General features: G+C 41.3%; 1 protein-coding gene across 2 annotated transcripts in view; it reads right to left on the reverse strand.

Moving 5' to 3' along the window:
- The window catches only part of VTI1A (vesicle transport through interaction with t-SNAREs 1A), a 286,946-nt gene that overhangs the window by 255,305 nt on the left and 9,941 nt on the right, over positions 1-21,700 (reverse strand). For both annotated transcript variants that reach the window (XM_069979779.1, XM_069979780.1), the window contains exon 3: positions 21,158-21,268. In XM_069979779.1, the coding sequence (XP_069835880.1) occupies positions 21,158-21,268 (111 nt within the window). The remainder of the gene's footprint in view (positions 1-21,157; positions 21,269-21,700) is intronic.

Raw genomic sequence — 21,700 nt, forward strand, 5'->3', positions numbered from 1 at the left:
AATCGTACGTGTAAACGTTGCGAACGATGAAACGACAAATCGTTCATTTTGATCTTACAACATGTTCTAAAATCGTCGTTCGCAAAAAAACGCAGATCATTCCGTGTAAACAGTCGTTCGCCGATTTAACCAATGTATGAGATAGGCTTAAGCGATCACAGAACGATGGCAAAACGAATTTCCGTACGATATATCGTACCGTCTAAACGCTGATCATTATGATAAAAAAATCGGTACTCTGACACCGTTAATCGTACGATCGGGCCAATTATAATCGTTTCGTGTAAACGCAGCATAAGGAGTATCAATGAGGCTGTATACTTACATATTACCTAACGCACTCTGTTCCACTGTACACATGCTAGAGAAAGACTTGTACATATAACTATATACTATAAAACTGTCCCCTATATATGAGAATATAACTACTATAATACTGCCCCGCCCCATACAGGAATATAATTACTATAATACTGCCCTATATACAGGGATATAACTATTATAATACTGCTCCTATATACATGAATATAACTATTATAATACTGCCTCCTATATACAGGAATATAACTACTTTAATACTGCTCCTATATACAGAAATATAACTACTATAATACTGCTCCTATATACAGGAAAATAACTACTATAATACTGCTCCTATATACAAGAATATAACTACTATAATACTGCTCCTATATACAGGAATATAACTGCTATAATACTGCCCCTATATACAAGAATATAACTACTATAATACTGCCCCTATATACAAGAATATAACTACTATAATACTGCTCCTATATACAAGAATATAACTACTATAATACTGCTCCTATATACAGGAATATAACTGCTATAATACTGCCCCTATATACAAGAATATAACTACTATAATACTGCCCCTATATACAGGAATATAACTACTATAATACTGCTCCTATATACAGGAATATAACTACTATAATACTGCTCCTATATACAGGAATATAATTACTATAATACTGCTCCTATATACAGGAATATAACTATAACTACGTCCCATGGCCCCCGTTCCCTGGCTGTGCACGCCTGCGGGGTTGGTGGCCACTGACTGGCACGGTGTGGACTTAGTGTAGGGACCCATGTGTATCAGATACCGGCACGAGGTACATGGGGCAGTATGGCTTGATCAATTCATACACAAAATTCTGATGTGTTTTTTATTTAGCCAAGCGGCACTAGTATCAGCCATAGGTGTGAGGTGCAGCACTCTGTTTCTTCCCTGAACCGCATAACTACTATAATACTGCTCCTATATACAAGAATACAACTACTATAATACTGTTCCTATATACAGGAATATAACTACTATTATACTGCTCCTATATACAAGAATACAACTACTACGTGTTTTACAGTTCTCCCTCTCTGAACAGCTAGCACTCCTTTATAAGACCCACATGACCAAAATTAGCAGGATATGTCTGTGCTCACATGTCTGGACCCTATGTCTTCCCCATTCTGTGAGAGCAGCAATGGTGAGTGTAATACCATGTCCATACTTATGTCGTTTGTGGGCAGCCTTCCCCGCCGGTGGTGCTGGCCGGGTTTTGGTGGGGCTTTTTGGGTCTGGTCCTGTGACATTGGGGTTGCAGGGCTGTTCCATGGCCTCCCTTCCCTGCACGTGCACACTTTGCGGGGTTGGCGGTCGCTGACCGACACGGTGTGGAGTTAGCGTAGGGACCCGTGTGGACCAGAGGACCTGCGCGGTGGTACACGGGGCAATATGGCTTGATCAATTCATATACAGACACTCTGGTGTTGATTTTTAATATAGGCCTAGCGGCATTAGTATCAGCCATAGATGGGATGTGCAGCCGTTCCACTCTCTCCAGTTCGTGACAACTACTATAATACTGTTCCTATATACAAGAATATACTACTATAATACTGCTCCTATATACAAGAATATAACTACTATAATACTGCTCCTTTATACAGGAATATAGCTACTATAATACTGCTCCTATATACAGGAATATAACTACTATAATACTGCCCCTATATACAAGAATATAACTACTATAATATTGCTCCTATATACAGGAATATAACTACTATAATACTGCCTCCTATATACAGGAATATAACTACTATAATACTGCTCCCTATATACAGGAATATAACTACTATAATACTGCCTCCTATATACAAGAATATAACTACTATAATACTGCTCCTATATACAAGAATATAACTACTATAATACTGCCTCCTATATACAGGGATATAACTACTATAATACTGCTCCTATATACAGGAATATAACTACTATAATCAGCACAAGCCATTGAGAAAGAACAAACCAGCGGCACTCACCGGATAGATGCATAAATGGTGATTTATTGATGCGATGTCATCAAGCAGGTAACTTCAGGGCAGGGGGAGACAAGTCCAGGGGGTGCTGTGCACCGTGGCAACAGCCGTTTCGCGGGTTAACTTTCCCGCTTCATCTCCCGCGAAACGGCTGTTGCCACGGTGCACAGCACCCCCTGGACTTGTCTCCCCCTGCCCTGAAGTTACCTGCTTGATGACATAGCATCAATAAATCACCATTTATGCATCTATCCGGTGAGTGCCGCTGGTTTGTTCTTTCTCAATGGCTTGTGCTGATTAAATGAACTGTTTTCTCATGTACGCTGAGCACCACTGAGATGCTATTACGTTGCTGAAAGTACTCAGCTTTTAAGTTTACAGCGCTCCCCATCATATAGAGTTTTTCTGCACACTGAAACAGCCCCAGATTACCACAGGATTTTGATAGTGCCAACACATCTACCTGCTTGTGCATATAACTACTATAATACTGCTCCTATATACAAGAATATGACTACTATAATACTGCTCCCTATATACAAGAATATAACTACTATAATACTGCTCCTATATACAAGAATATGACTACTATAATACTGCTCCAATATACAGGAATATAACTACTATAATACTGCTCCCTATATACAAGAATATAACTACTATAATACTGCTCCTATATACAAGAATATAACTATTATAATACTGCTCCTATATACAAGAATATAACTACTATAATACTGCTCCTATATACAAGAATATGACTACTATAATATTGCTCCTATATACAGGAATATAACTACTATAATATTGCTCCTATATACAGGAATATAACTACTATAATACTGCTCCTATATACAAGAATATAACTACTATAATACTGCTCCTATATACAAGAATATGACTACTATAATATTGCTCCTATATACAGGAATGCAACTACGATAACACTATAGCATATTAGATAGAGATGTATAGATGGCAGTGATGTACAAGGATCACAAATTACAGTTATCAGTCCCTCTTTGCCCCGGAGCTTACAATCTGTTGTCATCTCCTTCGCACACATTAAAGACCAAAGTCAATTATCAGAAAAGAAATACTGTTGGAGCTCTGAGCCTGTACATCATGACCCTTGTATGTTTTACCGCAGCTATAATATCAGTATTAGTGCAACAAATCAGCCAGGACTCCATAGACCAGTTACATAGTTATATAGTTGGATTTTGATTTACATCCCAAAGAAACACGGTTCTGGATTGAGTTTTCTGGGCAAAGTAAAAATGTCTGTATATGCCTCCCAGTGCAGCAATAAAAATAAATAAAAAAGATGGTACTTACCTTCCCCCGCTCCCACACTGCCGTCAGATCTTCCTCACCCAGCCACAGTGCTGTTCTCCTTCTGTTCTTGATTCGCTGCTCTCACTCCCACTCAGCACTGATTGGTTGAGCAGAAGTAACATTTCATTGGAAGAAGAAAAAACATAAACAATCTTACTGCAGCAGCGACAGGGAAAAAGGGAAGCTAAAGGGGTACTGCGACAAAAATCTTTTTCTTTTAAATGAACTGAAAATTAAACAGATTTGTAGTTTACTTCTAATTAAAAATCTCCAGTCTTCCAGTACTTATCAGCTGCTGTATGTCCTGCAGGACGTGGTGTATTCTTCCCAGTCTGGAGAGCAGGAGAGGTTTTCTATGGGGATTTGCTACTGCTCTGGACAGTTCCTGACATGGACAGAGGTAGCAGCAGAGAGCACTGTGTCAGACTAGAGAGACTACGCCACTTCCTGCAGGACATACAACACCTGATAAGTACTGAAAGACTGGAGATTTTTTAATAGAAGTAAATTACGAATCTCTGGCACTTTCTGGCACCAGTTAATTTAAAAGAAAACATTTTTTGCTGAACTGCCCCTTTAATTCTAGAATTGCTTGCCGCCATCTCCACCACCACTTGATGGACAGCAGCAGGCGCGTTTCACACTCGTATTCCTGCTTCATGCCAGATCACAGCTCTAGATTTTTTCTAAGATTGTGGGATTAGAGAGACGGTTACATCTCATCGCAGCCTTGATGGAAACTCGCATGTCCTGCAGGAAGTGGTGTATTCTCTCCAGTCTGACACAGTGCTCTCTGCTGCCACCTCTGTCCATGTCAGGAACTGTCCAGACCAGGAGAGTTTTTCTATGGGGATTTGCTGCTGCTCTGGACAGTTCCTGACATGGACAGAGGTGGCAGCAGAGGGCACTGTGTCAGACTGGACATAATACACCACTTCCTGCAGGACATACAGCAGCTGATAAGTACTGGAAGACTGGAGATTTTTAAATAGAAGTAAATTACAAATCTATTTAACTTCTGAAAGCAGTTGATTTGAAAGTAAAAGATTTTCACCAGAGTACCCCTTTAAGAATGTGTTTTTGAGGGGGAGGGGTTTAGGTCACAGGGAGGCAGATGCAAAAATATTTTAATTGGATGGAATCCCCCTTTAATAAAAGGACAGATATGTGTAGTATATATTATTGAAGCAGTCCAGGTCTCCATCGTGTCCGGCTGTAGACCTGGGATATAGACCAGGAGCCGTTACGCAGTCTTTTACTCTACAACCCGCAATTGCGGAAACACAAGTGAAGATTTGAGACTCCGCTTAGCAAGGGCAGGTTAGATGTCAGAGGACAAGAGACGGCAATACAAGAGCAAAAAAAAAAAATCTGAAATTCAGGGGAAGGTAATGGGGAGAAAAACAATGAAAACAATACTCTGTGTTCCTATTTAAAGTGCCTCTCTCAATGCTATATGCATACAGCTAGAGGCAAGCTGGAAACCAGCCAGGTCCTGGCTGCCAGCAAAAATTTTGTCACCTCCTTTGAACATCTGAAGTATGTTTACCCAATAGATTTCATTAAATTACACTTCCATTAGGAAGCATACAATGTTGATACTCATCTCGGAGATAAAAGGGATCGCTAAGAGGCATGTCATCCGGCTACCCAGCTGATTGCTATTTCTAGGCCAATCAAGGATATACGCCAGAACAATACTTGGTGGAGGAAAAAAATAAAAAAATAACAAGGCATCTCCCAAAGGGACCCCACACTCCGCGGCTACAGTCCCATTATGCCAATGAGCTGATCATTAATGACACTGCTTAGACAGCGCCTTATTTTCATACAAAACAGCCCGGATTTGGGTCATTAGCTGGATTTTTCTCGGTTGTCTAGAAAACCTGCTATTTCAGGGGGATACAACTTTCAAGGAGGTGCGGCGGCGGCGGATTCCTCGCCATATGTTCCCGCTTGTCCATCGATGAGAGAACGAGACAACAAAAAAATAAAAGTATTTACGCAGCGAATATTAATAGGAAGATATTAGCGGCGGGACGGGAGATGTGGACAGAACTTTATTCATTGCAAGTTTTGGAGATAGGGAGTACTTGGAGCGCCTCTTCCAGGGGTTAAGCCACTAAATTACCATGAAAGAATACAATTAAAAATTACCACCGCTCCGTAATCACATAATCCCTCTACTGGGAGCCGAGCATGGAGATGGGGAAGGAACGCCGAGAATCCACCGCCGGGGGATAGATACATTAGGAGACCGCACTGAAATGGCAATTCTTAGATAATTTAGATTTTAATAAAGTCAATGCTGCTCATTTCTTGTGGATTAACTCAGATGCTTGAGGGGTGCGAGGCTTTCAGGAGGGGTTGAAGGGATAGTTCACCCCAGAAACATTTCTTTTAAATCAACTGGTGTCAGAAAGTGCCAGAGATTTTGTAATTTACTTCTATTTAAAAAATCTCCAGTCTTCCAGTACTTATCAGCTGCTGTATGTCCTGCAGGAAGTGGTGTATTCTCTCCAGTCTTACACATTGTTCTCTGCTGCCACCTCTGTCCATGTCAGGAACTGTCCAGAGCAGTTGAAAATTCCCATAAAAAAACCTCTCCTGCTCTGGACAGTTCCTGACATGGACAGAGGTGGCAGCAAAGAGCACTGTGTCAGACTGGAGAGAATACACCACTTCCTGCAGGACATACAGCAGCTGATAAATACTGGAAGACTGGAGATTTTTTTAATATAAGTAAATTACTAATCTTGGGTACGAGTTGATATTAAAAGAATTTAAAAAAAAACCCAGTTAACTGGGCTACAGGTGTGTTAACCATCTCCAAGCCCCCCAAAAATTATAATAGAGGACCTAATGTAGGGAATAGCTACAGGAAAGATCAATCTGGTCCAGGGATGGGGAGCCCTTTGGCCCTTTATCTGTGGCAAAACTACAATCCAATCATGCCTGGACAGCCAAAGCTAAAGCCCCTATATCTGATCTAGTCCAATACATATCGATTCAGTGACGATGAAAAAATAAGAATAATCACCCAAGATCTCAAGTCTGACCACTCGCCCCTCTATGACCCGGAAATGATCACAAGTGGGTGGTCAATGGATTTATGGTCATAGGGAGTGATTTTTTTTTCAGTATAGATGTACATAAGTGTTGTGCACAACAACTGTTCTATGTAAACGTTTGCACATTTTTTAAAGTGGGTGGGACTTGGGGGAAGGGGTGTGGCCTTTTGCAGACATTAACCATACCCATAATTTACACAAATATTAAAGTGAAACCCTTGCCAGCCTGTAGCTAGAAAAGAGAGCGGCACACACAGACAGACATAGAAACCCCCCCATATGAGCTGCGGCACCTTACACCAACAGCAGAAACATACTAATGTTAATAGGTGTCCCACACTGACCGTATCAAACTATTAGAACATTAACAAATATATATATCTGCAAGTCTACATATATCTGCACATAACAGAGTTGTAAGAAACTATAAAATGGCACCAATCACACTACAGTTTTTTGTACAATTTTCTTCTGGACACTTTATCATGGACATATTAATATAATTTGAACAACATAACAACGTAATATGTCACCAATGGGCAGTACAGGGCAATAAAACAATATGTGTGTCAGACATATATATATATATATATATATACACACACACACACACACACACACATACATATATATAGCTATCTATATATCCATCTCTGGGCGGGAAGGTTTACACTCCAGCAGCCCCTGTGACCTGCAGAGGCCGTGTCCTAGTCCAGGCTTAACCCAGCCCAGAACAGAATTCATAGAGAAACTTTATTCCCTCCACAGTAACCAAGACACAACAGATCTGCGGGCAGTCACAATACAGAAATTATGGTTGCCTATTTCTAATTCTACTTAAATAGTCAGATGGGCGAGAACTTTACGGTGTAAATGCTGGACCCAAAATTCATAGAACCAAGGGAGTGCTTGCAGAAAAGTCCCCCACCCCCGGTCCATCTAGTTTGCCCAAGTAGTATTCCTTTTCTTATTATTTTAGGATAGACAAATGTATATACCAGGCAGGTTACATTCTGTTATTGTAGATTTACCAACCACATCTGCTGGTTTGCTCCAAGCATCTACTACTCTTTCAGTAAAGTAATATTTTCCCTTTCCCTTCTTCCTCCTGTAACATATATAAAGGTTTCCATCATGTCTCTCCTTTCCCTTCTTTCCCCTGTAACACGTATAAAAGGTTTCCATCATGTCCCCCTTTCCCTTCTTCCTCCTGTAACATATATGAAGGTTTCCATCATGTCCCCCCTTTCCCTTCTTCCTCCTGTAACATATATAATAAATGTTTCCATCATGTCCTCCCTTTCCCTTCTTCCTCCTGTAACATATATAAAGGTTTCCATCATGTCCTCCCTTTCCCTTCTTTCCCCTGTAACATACATACACAGGTTTCCATCATGTCCTCCCTTTTCCTTCCTCCTCCTGTAATATATATATATATATATATATATATATATATATATATATATATTACAGGAGGAGGAAGGAAAAGGGAGGACATGATGGAAACCTGTGTATGTATGTTACAGGGGAAAGAAGGGAAAGGGAGGACATGATGGAAACCTTTATATTTATATATATATATATATATATATATATATATATATATATATATATATATATATATAAATATAAAGGTTTCCATCATGTCCTCCCTTTCCCTTCTTCCTCCTGTAACATATATTAAGGTTTCCATCATGTCCTCCTTTCCCTTCTTCCCCCTGTAACACGTATAAAGGTTTCCATCATGTCCCCCTTTCCCTTCTTCCTCCTGTAACATATATAAAGGTTTCCATTATTTCCCCCTTTCCCTTGTTCCTCCTGTAACATATATAAAGGTTTCCATCATGCCCCCCCCCTTACCCTTCTTCCTCCTGTAACATACATACACAGGTTTCCATCATGTCCCTCTTTCCCTTCTTCCTCCTGTAACATATATATAAGGTTTCCATCATGTCTTCCCTTTCCCTTCTTCCTCCTGTAACATATATAAAGGTTTCCGTCATGTCTTCCCTTTCCCTTCTTCCTCCTGTAACATATATACACAGGTTTCCATCATGTCCTCCCTTTCCCTTCTTCCTCCTGTAACATATATACACAGGTTTCCACCATGTCTCCCTTGAAAGTGATGACAGGTTCTTGAGTTGAAACACAAAGTATAATAAAAGTTGCGGTATTCTTTATTATACACTGAGTAGGTTTTATTTCTACTAGAAAACTTTAAGAACACGAAACAATCAGAATCTTAATAACTAGAGATGAGCGAACCTGGAGCATGCTCAAGTCCATCCGAACCCGAACTTTCGGTATTTGATTAGCAGTGGCTGCTGAAGTTGGATAAAGCCCTAAGGCTATGTGGAAATCATGGATATAGTCATTGGCTGTATCCATGTTTTCCAGACAACCTTAGAGCTTTATCCAAGTTCAGCAGCCCCAGCTAATCAAATACCGAACGTTCGGGTTCCGATCGACTTGAACCCGGTTCGCTCATCTCTATCAATAACCACATAAAACGTATAATATTCTCTATTATAGCCAAGTGTGGTAGAAAAGCTCTGACTAAAGAACAAGGGTTAAGAGCTGATAGGACGGCGGTGTAGTGCGAGCTCCCCTCTGCTAGAACACGGCTTGGCTATTCCGCCCGCGGTTTGCAGGTGTGTTCGCTCTCCTCGGACTGACACCTCAATTTGCTCTGTCACTTTTTATGAGTGGGTGTACAATCCTATATCCCACATTGTCACCTACACGTTTCTTTGGAATGGGCTCTGTCAGTCGGTGTTAACAACTTTCATCAGCTTTAAATACAACATGTTTCATTTATGAGGCCGGCCTAATAGTGAAAACTGACAATCACATGTCACGGCATCGACGGCGCCACCAAACAGGGACATAGGAAATGTCACATAAACTTCCCTCTGCCGGAATCAAGCTGTCCTTATTACTCTGTGTCTGTCAGCCCCGCTTTATATACATTGCTTTCCCGATCAATGTCACTTATCCCCCAATCCGCTGAAATTCATGGAGATTTTATTATCAGCCAAAAAAAAATTTATAAAAAATTCATCTACCCTCGGATCCTTCTAGTATTGTCAGCTACGCGGCCACCGCCACCGTGTCGTCTGTAACCTTCAGGGTTAACACTTTGTTTCCATTATTGTTCTCCTTGTTTCACTTCTATACAATGTTACTTACATTACAAAGGAAAAGTCATCAAGATTATAACCCCTTCATAGCTATATGTGATCATGATTTAAAGGGTGCTGTTCCAATAATCACATTGTGACCCCTAGTATTAAAGGGGTACTCCAGGTTTTCAAGTCAGCTGGTGTCAGAAAGTTTTACAGATTCATAAATTACTTCTATTTAAAAATCTTCAGTCTTCCAGTACGTATCAGCTGCTGTATGTCCTGCGGGAAGTGGTGTATTCTCTCCAGTCTGACACAGTGCTCTCTGCTGCCATCTCTGTCCATGTCAGGAACTGTCCAGAGCAGCAAAAAATCCCCATAGAAAACATCTCCTGGACAGTTCCTGACAGAGGTGGCAGCAGAGAGCACTGTGTCAGACTGGAGAGAATACACCACTTACAGAAGATGATAAGTACTGGAAGACTGAAGATTTTTTTTTTATACAGAAGTAAATTACAAATGTATATAAAATTCTGACACCACTTGATTTGAAAGAAAAAGATTTTTGATGGTGTAGCCCTTTAAGGCTCAGTAACATATACAGTATCCACTGCAGACCTAATGCAGTGTTCAATGAGAAGATACGCCGATATCTGCAGCAGATCCTGGATGAATGCACTTCATCTGCATCCCTGGCGTACACCATGGGCAACGATTTTTATTTGATAAACTGTGAAATATTCCACCCATCAATGTTTACAAGCGCAGATTTTTGGGATATTTTTTAGCGGCTGACTGAATAAAGACAGTTTTGTTTCAGAGCAGAATCACAGCAATTCTTCTGCAGCAATTGGGCTCTCACATGTTCCATAAATACAGACAATGTGCTTTGGAATGGACATCGGAGCTCCAGTGTCATCAGTCACAATGATGCCAGGAGCTCCAAAACTGTTTAATTCTTCTCGCTACTGTACTGATACAGCCGCGTGGATACATCAGTACAGTAGTGCAAAGATTTAAAGAGTATGTGTTATAATTTTTACAATGTAAATCAATACGGGATGTGATATTAAGCATGTTTGCCGTTTGTATCCAAGTCGAGTCTTCTGAAGCATTTTAGTCTTGTGCAAGTTGAAAAAAAGAGACTAAGCGCAGCGGCCAGTACAGAGAGTCACGGCTCAATGTGTCCAATCACATGACTGCTTTATATCACATCCCCTGTAGATTAAAGATTTTCAACGTTGTACTGACAGTGACACCTTAAACAGAGCGAGATGTAGTGAGTTCTGAATTACGCTCTGTAGCTCATCGACCGTGAATGGACCATAATTATGGAACACGTGAATACCCCCTTAGGAGCATTCAGACAATGCAGATTTGCTGCAGACATTACAAGACTGATTCATTTTAGCCCACTAACGTGGTCCCCTAACTTCACAGTCTGTTGCAGGGCAGCTACAGGACATGAAGAGCGTCATCTGCGGCCAACCCTAATGTTTCCTTCTGCGGTTGTCACTTGTAAATGTGCAGGCAAGGTATCAAGGGGCCTATCGCCTGCTGCCATCCCCGTTGTCTCCTACCGCCAGATGTAGAACGGCACACAGTCTGCTGTCGTCATACTGTACGCTGTCCCTGCTGTGCAGTACGAGTGTGCTGTGGTGAGCTCCCCCTGGTGGCCAGAAGCCGCCATACTGTACACCGTCCCTGCTGTTCGGTACCTGTATGCTATGATGAGCTCCCCCTGGGGGCTGGAAGCCGCCATACTGTACGCTGTCCCTGATGTGCTGTCCGAGTGTGCTGTGGTGAGCTCCCCCTGGTGGTCCGAAGCCACCATACTGTACACTGTCCCTGCTGTACTGTACGAGTGTGCTATGGTGAGCTCCCCTTGGTGGCTGGAAGCTGCCATACCATACCTGGATCAGACTTCACAGATTCCCTCTCACACTCCTGGTCTGGTTGTAGGAGACACAGACATATGTGAACGGGCCTCATGTGATCAGTGACAGTGTAGACTTGCAGCCTTTACATGGTCGCCTGAACAATACAGTGATTGTTCCTGCAGCCTGGCCATGTATTTGATCGGGCCTTCTGTACACCATGGCCCCACACCAGGCTGTGTATAAGGACCCTGATATCAGTCAGCAGCCTCTCCTCCTTCTGGAGACAGCTACTTGGCATATTTTGTTCCCAGAAGGCATTGCGTGACTTGAAAGATTCCACATGCCTCTGAAGCCACTTTACCCCTCCTTATCATACCCTTCAGGTGATGTGGGACATGTCAGGGCATGCTGGGAGTTGTGGTTTTGGGGGTCACTTCTATAAAGAACGGACTTACGATTATAGGAGAAGAATTAGAGGGGACGTAGTAAACAAGAGGCGCCTCTTGGTTCTTGATAAGAGAACATAGAGAGGAATCTACATGCACACATTTCACTGCTGAAAAGGGAACTCATAATGTCATTTAGGGCGCCTGAGTGATGTGAATGGCGAGGTCTGAGCCGTGTACGCCACGCCGTAGATTACACCGTTATCGCTCCACAGCAGAACACAATAAGGGAAATCCATTCATTACCTTTCCGCAATCCCATCCGTTCACAATGAAACCTTTCATCTTGCTAAATGCCACAATTCTAATCTGACGTTAATTTAGAAATCGCCGCAGATTTAGCTTAAAATAATAAAACCCGGCATCAAAAAAAAAAACTCCACAGCCGAGCAACAAACAGCTGGGAAGACAATTTGAGGCAATGGATGTATTCTAGCTTATCCCTCTATGCAGGGTCCACTGGATCTCTTTAATAGGCTGACAGTTGCATTGGGATGGTTAATAAAACATTCAACACCATGTCTTCAGCCAATATAGGAATGCAAATCCCACCAGAAATATATAATTCATCAGACAGTAATATTTAGTCATAGCCAAATAATAATACTGCACAGGAAAAATACAAAAAATATAAAAGTAAAATAAAAAAACAGCAACAGTGCCACCTAGAGGCCAGCAAGGAGTACTGCAGGCTACTTATCCTCACTATACAGATACATAGTAACATCATCTATCACTGTACAGATATATAGTAACATTATCCATCACTGTACAGTTATATAGTAACATTATCTATCACTGTACAGATATATAGTAACATTATCCATCACTGTACAGTTATATAGTAACATTATCTATCAATCAATGTACAGATATTAGTAACATTATCCATCACTGTACAGGTATATAGTAACATTACTGTACAGGTATATACTAACATTACCCATCACTGTATAGTTATATAGTAACATTACCCATCACTGTACAGATATATAGTAACAGTATCACTGTACAGTAATAATGTTACTATATATCTGTACAGTGATGGGTAATGTTACTATATAACTGTACAGTGATGGATAATATTACTATATAACTGTACAGTGATGGATAATGTTACTATATAACTGTACAGTGATGGATAATATTACTATATATCTGTACAGTGATAATGTTACTATATACCTGTACAGTGATGGATAATGTTACTATATACCTGTACAGTGATAGATAATGTTACTATATATCTGTACAGTGATGGGTAATGTTACTATATAACTGTACAGTGATGGATAATGTTACTATATATCTGTACAGTGATAGATAATGTTACTATATAACTGTACAGTGATGGATAATATTACTATATATCTGTACAGTGATAATGTTACTATATACCTGTACAGTGATGGATAATGTTACTATATACCTGTACAGAGATAATGTTACTATATACCTGTACAGTGATGGATAATATTACTATATATCTGTACAGTGATGTTACTATATACCTGTACAGTGATATACCTGTACAGTACAGGTATATAGTAACATTATCCATCACTGTACAGTTATATAGTAACATTATCCATCACTGTACAGGTATATAGTAACATTATCTATCACTGTACAGGTATATAGTAACATTATCTATCACTGTACAGGTATATAGTAACATTATCCATCACTGTACAGATATATAGTAACATTATCCATTACTGTACAGATATATAGTAACATCTATCACTGTACAGGTATATAGTTACATCATCTATCACTGTACAGGTATATAGTAACATTATCTATCACTGTACAGGTATATAGTAACATTACTGTACAGGTATATAGTAACATTATCCATCACTGTACAGTTATATAGTAACATTATCCATCACTGTACAGGTATATAGTAACATTATCTATCACTGTACAGGTATATAGTAACATTATCTATCACTGTACAGGTATATAGTAACATTATCCATCACTGTACAGATATATAGTAACATTATCCATTACTGTACAGATATATAGTAACATCTATCACTGTACAGGTATATAGTTACATCACCTATCACTGTACAGGTATATAGTAACATTATCTATCACTGTACAAGTATAAAATAACCTTCCTGTTTGGGGAATTTCATTTTCAGTGACATAGAGACCAGAACTTAGCACATGAAGTGGGGGAGGAGCTTAGCTTGTGCTATGTGTAGGAGATGGAGGAGGGGCCTGGGCTGCGGTACCTGCCTGCTTTTCTGCCCCTAAAAGATAAATCAAGATTTTTCTCTCATCTACAGTGCTTAGTGTAACCCTTTCCTTCCTGTGTTGTCTCTTTTTTGCTTCCATTGCACAAAGTAAAGCCAGTGCATCAGTAACCTCTTCTCCTTCCACACCATCTATAGTGGGTACTGTAAATTACCTACCTGCAGTAAAATACCTACTGTACAGAACTATACCTACAGCTCACCTTTACCAGCACAAGTATTAGTATTAAATTTTAAATATTATCTTTCATCTTCATTGGATCTGCGCCTGATTCTCTACCCTGGTTGGAGGGAGGTCTTTTTTCTTTACCAGCACAACGTCACAGCATAGCAGTAAAGACTAAGGTTTGTGCTGTAACTGGCCAGACAACTAAGGGTGGAAGTTTGAGGGATGCAATAACTTACAGCCACGCTAGAGGACACAGCGTGACCATTTATCACATCTTAATGGATCCCATGTATTGATGCATGTATTGATCCCCGGTGTGTCATACAGGGAGCAGCCCTATCAACGTTGTCCAGGTTAGAAAATCCATTTGCATAGAACCTGTAAGTAAACCAAAAAAGGACCCTCCTCTTCTGACTAGAGTAGAGAGTAGTTACACAAAGTGTCCGTCATCCTGGAGGACTCATCCTGACCTGCTCTTCATTACACAGACAACCCATCGATGTGAATGGTCTCTATGGTTCATATCACCTGTGAAGGTGCTGCAAGAGAATGAAACACTAAGGCTGCATTCACACGTTTAGTAATTTATCAGAACCGTATACGATGTCTGCAAATATCTGCAAAACACAAAAAAAATTGCCTATAATGCGTCTGTAATGTTTTGGTTTTTTTTTTGTTTTTTTTGTTTTTTTTTTTGGGGGGGGGGGGGGGGGAAGACAGCAAAAAAAGGGTAAGGTGATAGTTAAATAATGGGAATGGTTGAAAATGATAATTCGCATTTTTTGCAGAAGTCAGACTTTTTATCCATTAATAAAAAAAAAAAAAAAATTACGGACGCTCCCATAGACTTCTATGGGACAATCTATGCCACAATTACATTCCATACTGAAGCTTGTCAGTAGTTTTACCAAGCAACAGAATCCAAAAGATCCGCAGATGAACCACTTATTGAGATGACCCATAAAATCACAGACATGCCATGGAGACCCAGGAGATAAAAGTCAACGCGTTTCAGGTGTATGTGCACCCTTATACATGAAAAGTTCTACTAACACACACAACAAGCTTTAAACTTTAGTCTCCACTCATAAATAACATTACAATACAGAATAACAAATATGTGCTAGTTAAAAACAATGCATAGGAGTTCTACCTGCTTGTTATTGTAAGTATAACAATATTCTATGTAGACTAATACATTTACATACACCTGTAATGTAGGAGAAGCTCTCTTCTGACATTTAACCCCTTCAGGAATGTGGTTCCTAACTGGAAAATCCAGAACCCTTCATGATGGTGAAGCCTACGCCTTCTTCTATCTCCACCTCTAGGTGGCGGCAGTGTCCTCTCCAGAGACAGACTCAGAGAAACTCGGTTTTGCAATTGTGCTTTTCCATAAAGTGCTTGGATGCACCTGATGGATTTCTGGAGCTACTATGGTCTATATGGTACAAACGCTCCAGAATATGTACACAGAGTTTCCTAGTTATGCATCCAACACACATCAAGTCACAAGCAATACAAATCACATACACTCACCGGCCACTTTATTAGGTACACCATGCTAGTAACGGGTTGGACCCCCTTTTGCCTTCAGAACTGCCTCAATTCTTGGTGGCATAGATACAACAAGGTGCTGGAAGCTTCCTCGGAGATTTTGGTCCATATTGACATGATGACATCACACAGTTGCCGCAGATTTGTCGGCTGCACATCCATGATGCGAATCTCCCGTTCCACCACATCCCAAAGATGCTCTATTGGATTGAGATCTGGTGACTGTGGAGGCCATTGGAGTACAGTGACCTCATTGTCATGTTCAAGCAGAAATCGAGACTCATCAGACCAGGCAACGTTTTTCCAATCTTCTACTGTCCAATTTCGATGAGCTTGTGCAAATTGTAGCCTCAGTTTCCTGTTCTTAGCTGAGCGGAGTGGCACCCGGTGTGGTCTTCTGCTGCTGTAGCCCATCTGCCTCAAAGTTGGCCGTACTGTGCGTTCAGAGATGCTCTTCTGCCTACCTTGGTTGTAACGGTTGGCTATTGGAGTCACTGTTGCCTTTCTATCAGCTGGAACCAGTCTGCCCATTCTCCTCTGACCTCTGGCATCAACAAGGCATTTCCGCCCACAGAACTGCCGCTCACTGGATGTTTTTTCTTTTTTGCACCATTCTCTGTAAACCCTAGAGATGGTTGTGCGTGAAAATCCCAGTAGATCAGCAGTTTCTGAAATACTCAGACCAGCCCTTCTGGCACCAACAACCATGCCACGTTCAAAGGCCCTCAAATCACCTTTCTTCCCCATACTGATGCTCGGTTTGAACTGCAGGAGATTGTCTTGACCATGTCTACATGCCTAAATGCACTGAGTTGCCGCCATGTGATTGGCTGATTAGAAATTAAGTGGTAACGTGCAGTTGGACAGGTGTACCTAATAAAGTGGCCGGTGAGTGTACATCATGTAAGTACTATTGCAATTGAGAAAGCTCTTAAAGGGGTACTCTGGCATAAATCTTTTTCTTTCCACAGCGTCCTGGCATATACTGGAAAGTGAGAACAGCCCAAGTGAAATCAAAGATTTGTCCAGAAGTTACGGACAAAACTAGGGAGCGTGTTAATGTAGCCTTACTGCCAGATACCCCCAAAAATAACAGCTGATCACTGGGGGTTCGAGGAAAGGGAAACTGTGCAATCTACATACTGTCCAGGCCCACAACAGGCGGGGAATATACAGAGAGTGCACGAGTACAGAGATGACCCAATGGGTGATAATCCCTAGCAGCACTATAAGGATCCAATAGGGGAAAGATGGATTATTATCCCTACTATCACTATAAGGCTCCAATAGGGGAAAGCTGGATTATGATCCCTTCTATCACTATAAAGATCCAATCGGGGAAAGCTGGATTATGATCCCTACTATCACTATAAAGATCCAATCGGGGAAAGCTGGATTATGATCCCTACTATCACTATAAGGCTCCAATAGGGGAAAGCTGGATTATCATCCCTACTATCACTATAAGGCTCCAATAGGGGAAAGCTGGATTATCATCCCTACTATCACTATAAGGCTCCAATAGGGGAAAGCTGGATTATCATCCCTACTATCACTATAAGGCTCCAATAGGGGAATGCTGGATTATGATCCCTACTATCACTATAAGGATCCAATAGGGGAATGCTGGATTATGATCCCTACTATCACTATAAGGCTCCAATAGGGGAATGCTGGATTATGATCCCTACTATCACTATAAGGCTCCAATAGGGGAATGCTGGATTATGATCCCTACTATCACTATAAGGCTCCAATAGGGGAATGCTGGATTATGATCCCTACTATCACTATAAGGCTCCAATAGGGGAATGCTGGATTATGATCCCTACTATCACTATAAGGCTCCAATAGGGGAAAGCTGGATTATGATCCCTACTATCACTATAAGGCTCCAATAGGGGAAAGCTGGATTATTATCCCTACTATCACTATAAGGCTCCAATAGGGGAATGCTGGATTATGATCCCTACTATCACTATAAGGCTCCAATAGGGGAATGCTGGATTATGATCCCTACTATCACTATAAGGCTCCAATAGGGGAATGCTGGATTATGATCCCTACTATCACTATAAGGCTCCAATAGGGGAATGCTGGATTATGATCCCTACTATCACTATAAGGATCTAATAGGGGAATGCTGGATTATTATCCCTACTATCACTATAAGGCTCCAATAGAGGAAAGCTGGATTACTATCCCTACTATCACTATAAGGATCCAAAGCTGGAAAACTAGGTGATAATTCCTACCAGCACTGTAAGGATCCACTAGTGGAAAGCAAGCATTTATTACCTATATTACCTAAGTATCCATGATACTCTATACACTATACGCTCAGCACGCAGCAATGATTGGAAGCCCCCTACAGAATGAATGGAGTTATGGCTAACTGGGGAGGGCATTACTAATAATTACCTATAATATGGACAGGGGACAAAGCTAGATGCTAGGAAAAGCCCTTAAAGGAAAATCACGCGATGCAAACTGTGGACAAATTATGAAACAAAAATGTCCGGTGCTGATACAATACAATGTACAGTAGTACAATACAAAACCCCATCCAGAGAGGAGATCAGGGCACTGTATATACTGGGGTGCACAGCATGTAAACTCTGTAGTGTATTTATCGTGTGTTACTCTATACTTAGGGCCCTATTCCACTGGACGATTATCGTTCACATAATCGCTAACGGTTAACGATCTCAAACGACCGCTATTGCGAAAGACCTGAAAACGTTCACTCATTTCCATGAAAAGATAATCGTTACTTATGATCGTATTTGCGATCGTTTTTTCTTCGCTATTGCGTTCTACTGCGATTGTCCGAATGACGTCTTATTCAATGCGAACGATTTGCGAACGAGCAACGATAAAAATAGGTCCAGGTCTTATAAACAGATCAACGATTTCTCGTTCGGTCGTTAATCGTTAACTGCATTTCAACCGAACGATTATTGTTTAGATTCGAACGATTTAACGCTAATCGTCCGATGGAATAGGGCCCTTACTCTGCAGGCAGAGATATCTTCAGTCAGTACAAGGTACATGAGCTGAGCTCCCACCAGGTGGCGCTGTGTGCTTTCCATAAGACGCTATTTGATTTACACACTGTGGTACAGTTTTGTTTTTCTTATTTTTTTATTTTATTTTAATATTTGCAATTGCGGTCACCCCCGCTTCCCATAAAAAAAAAAAAGTCTGATAAAATCTAAAATGTGCTGAACGTTGTCACTTTTAGTCTATGTTGGACACATTCCAATTAAAGGGGTTATGCTCCAGTGTTCGCAAACCACTGCCACTTTCTTCCAGAGACAGCAACGCTCTTGTCTTCAGTTTGGGTGCAGGTTTTGCAGTTCTATTAAAGTGAATGGACCTGAACTGGAGAAAAGAATGGTACTGTCTCTGGAAGAAAGTAGTGGAATGGAGTTATCAAGCAGTAGAAAAATGGATCCAGCAGGGATATGGTGTGGAATACCGGGGCAGCTCAATCCCCCTGGGTATACGACAGAATATGGCGCTGCAAAGATGTGATCTAAGCCAAATATAGAAGAGATCCCTCACACAGAGCAGTGCCTCCATCGCTTTACTAACCTGTGTTTGCAGTGCAAGATCTAAGCTTAGGAAAACATATACACACACATATATATATATATATAATAATTATATATATATTGTTATTATAAGTCGATTGGGATTCCTCTCTATGCGCCGCAAGGGAGAGCGGCTCTGGTGGACCTGTCTATGCATAGTATATGTAATGCTACATGGCTTCCCCTACAGTAACAGCTGACTGGGGGTCAGAGGGCCTGGGGTATCAGGAGGAAACCCTTCACACTGGGTGACCCCAACCAAAGTTCTATCATATAGTTACAATATAAAATATACATTATCTGACCACTGACTGGTTTTTACTGCTCCAATATATCTGAAATAAAAAGGAAGCAGCTTTGTAGATTCCAATAGATAAATAAATCTTATGTTTTGTGCCTGCAGCTCTGATGCACACCTATGTGTAGTCATGTAGTCTCCTGTCTGTAAATTAAAGGGAGGAGGCTGCCAGAAGATTACAGGGTCAGACTACAAGAGCTTGCTTGTAGTCTGTAACCATGGAGACATATAGTGTTGCTGCTGTCCACATTTGCCCATAATAGCAGTTATCTACACTTGCTGCCGCTTTAAAAGTTTGGCAGTGGGGAAAAAAAATAATTTCGTATGGCGGTGGGGGGGAAACACAGTAAAGAAGCTATATTTACCTGTCTGGGTATCCGCTCAGCGCACGTCCCGCTCCTGGGCCCCACCGACTTCTTGCTAGTTTCCCCCTGCTCCTACTTCCCGATCCGGCTGAGGGATGCCCCGCTCAGCCAAAGAGTATTTGGGGTAGGATAATCCCACCCTTCAGTGACGTGGCAGCCGGGTCCTGATGTACCTCACGGGAGAAAATAGCACTCGGCGGGGTACAGGAGCCCAGCAGTGCAGCGCAGACACCAGGTGCGGTAAGTATATGTTCTTGGTTTCTCAATACCCACCCAACCAACCCTGCCCAATATCAATTTTCATCCCTCCTCATCATCATCTTAGCCCAAGGAGACGTGAAGAGGCTGAAGGTTCAAGACTGGGACTATATGAAGTTTGAGCCACTATCTCAGTTTCTGGACAGTATGTACTCTATGGAGAGAAAAATGGACATGGCCGCACATTCACAATACCTACTACTACACAATACTACTAACATCAGGTGTTCATTAGATTTTGATCAAAGTGCATAAACCCACACCCCTGTAGTAACTCACCCAGCACTTTCCAACCTGCACAGCAGTGATAAGACCTAGCAATGTATGTGTAAATGACATCAATGCCAAGAGAAACGTAAATGCTGCTGCATTGTGGGTAAATACGAACACAACGGCTGATACCGTATAGCTTCTATCTGTAGTGTGGTAACTCACAAAATCGGCCTCCAGCTTGCCCATCTCTTGCTTGTAGCTCCTCATGCGGGTGCTGTACATGGCCCGGCTCTGGACTGGGATCTCCCGCACTTCCAGATCCATCTGCTCCAGCTGTCAGGGAAGAAATGGTGAGAAGAATGAGGGAAGACATTACTGCATCAATCATGTGCTGAATATAACATACACTGCTATGTCCATGTGCAAGCTGGTGAGGACTGCCACCAAGGTGAGCTTTACTAAAAGGGGAACTTCAGTGAAAATTTTTTTAAATCATCTGGTGTCAGAAAGAGAGATATATATATATTAGTATTAACTTCTATTAAAAAAAATCTCCAATCTTTCAGTACTTATCAGTTGCTGCATGTCCTGCAGGAAGTGGTGTATTCTCTCCTGTCTGACACAGTGCTCTCTGCTGCCACCTCTGTCCATGTCAGGAACTGTCCAGAGCAGGAGAGGTTTTCTCAAGGGGATTTGCTACTGCTCTGGACAGTCCCTGACATGGACAGAGGTAACAGCAGAGAGCGCTGTGTCAGACTGGAAAGA

Source organism: Dendropsophus ebraccatus, chromosome 8 (assembly GCF_027789765.1).
Source record: "Dendropsophus ebraccatus isolate aDenEbr1 chromosome 8, aDenEbr1.pat, whole genome shotgun sequence".
Taxonomy (NCBI): domain Eukaryota; kingdom Metazoa; phylum Chordata; class Amphibia; order Anura; family Hylidae; genus Dendropsophus; species Dendropsophus ebraccatus.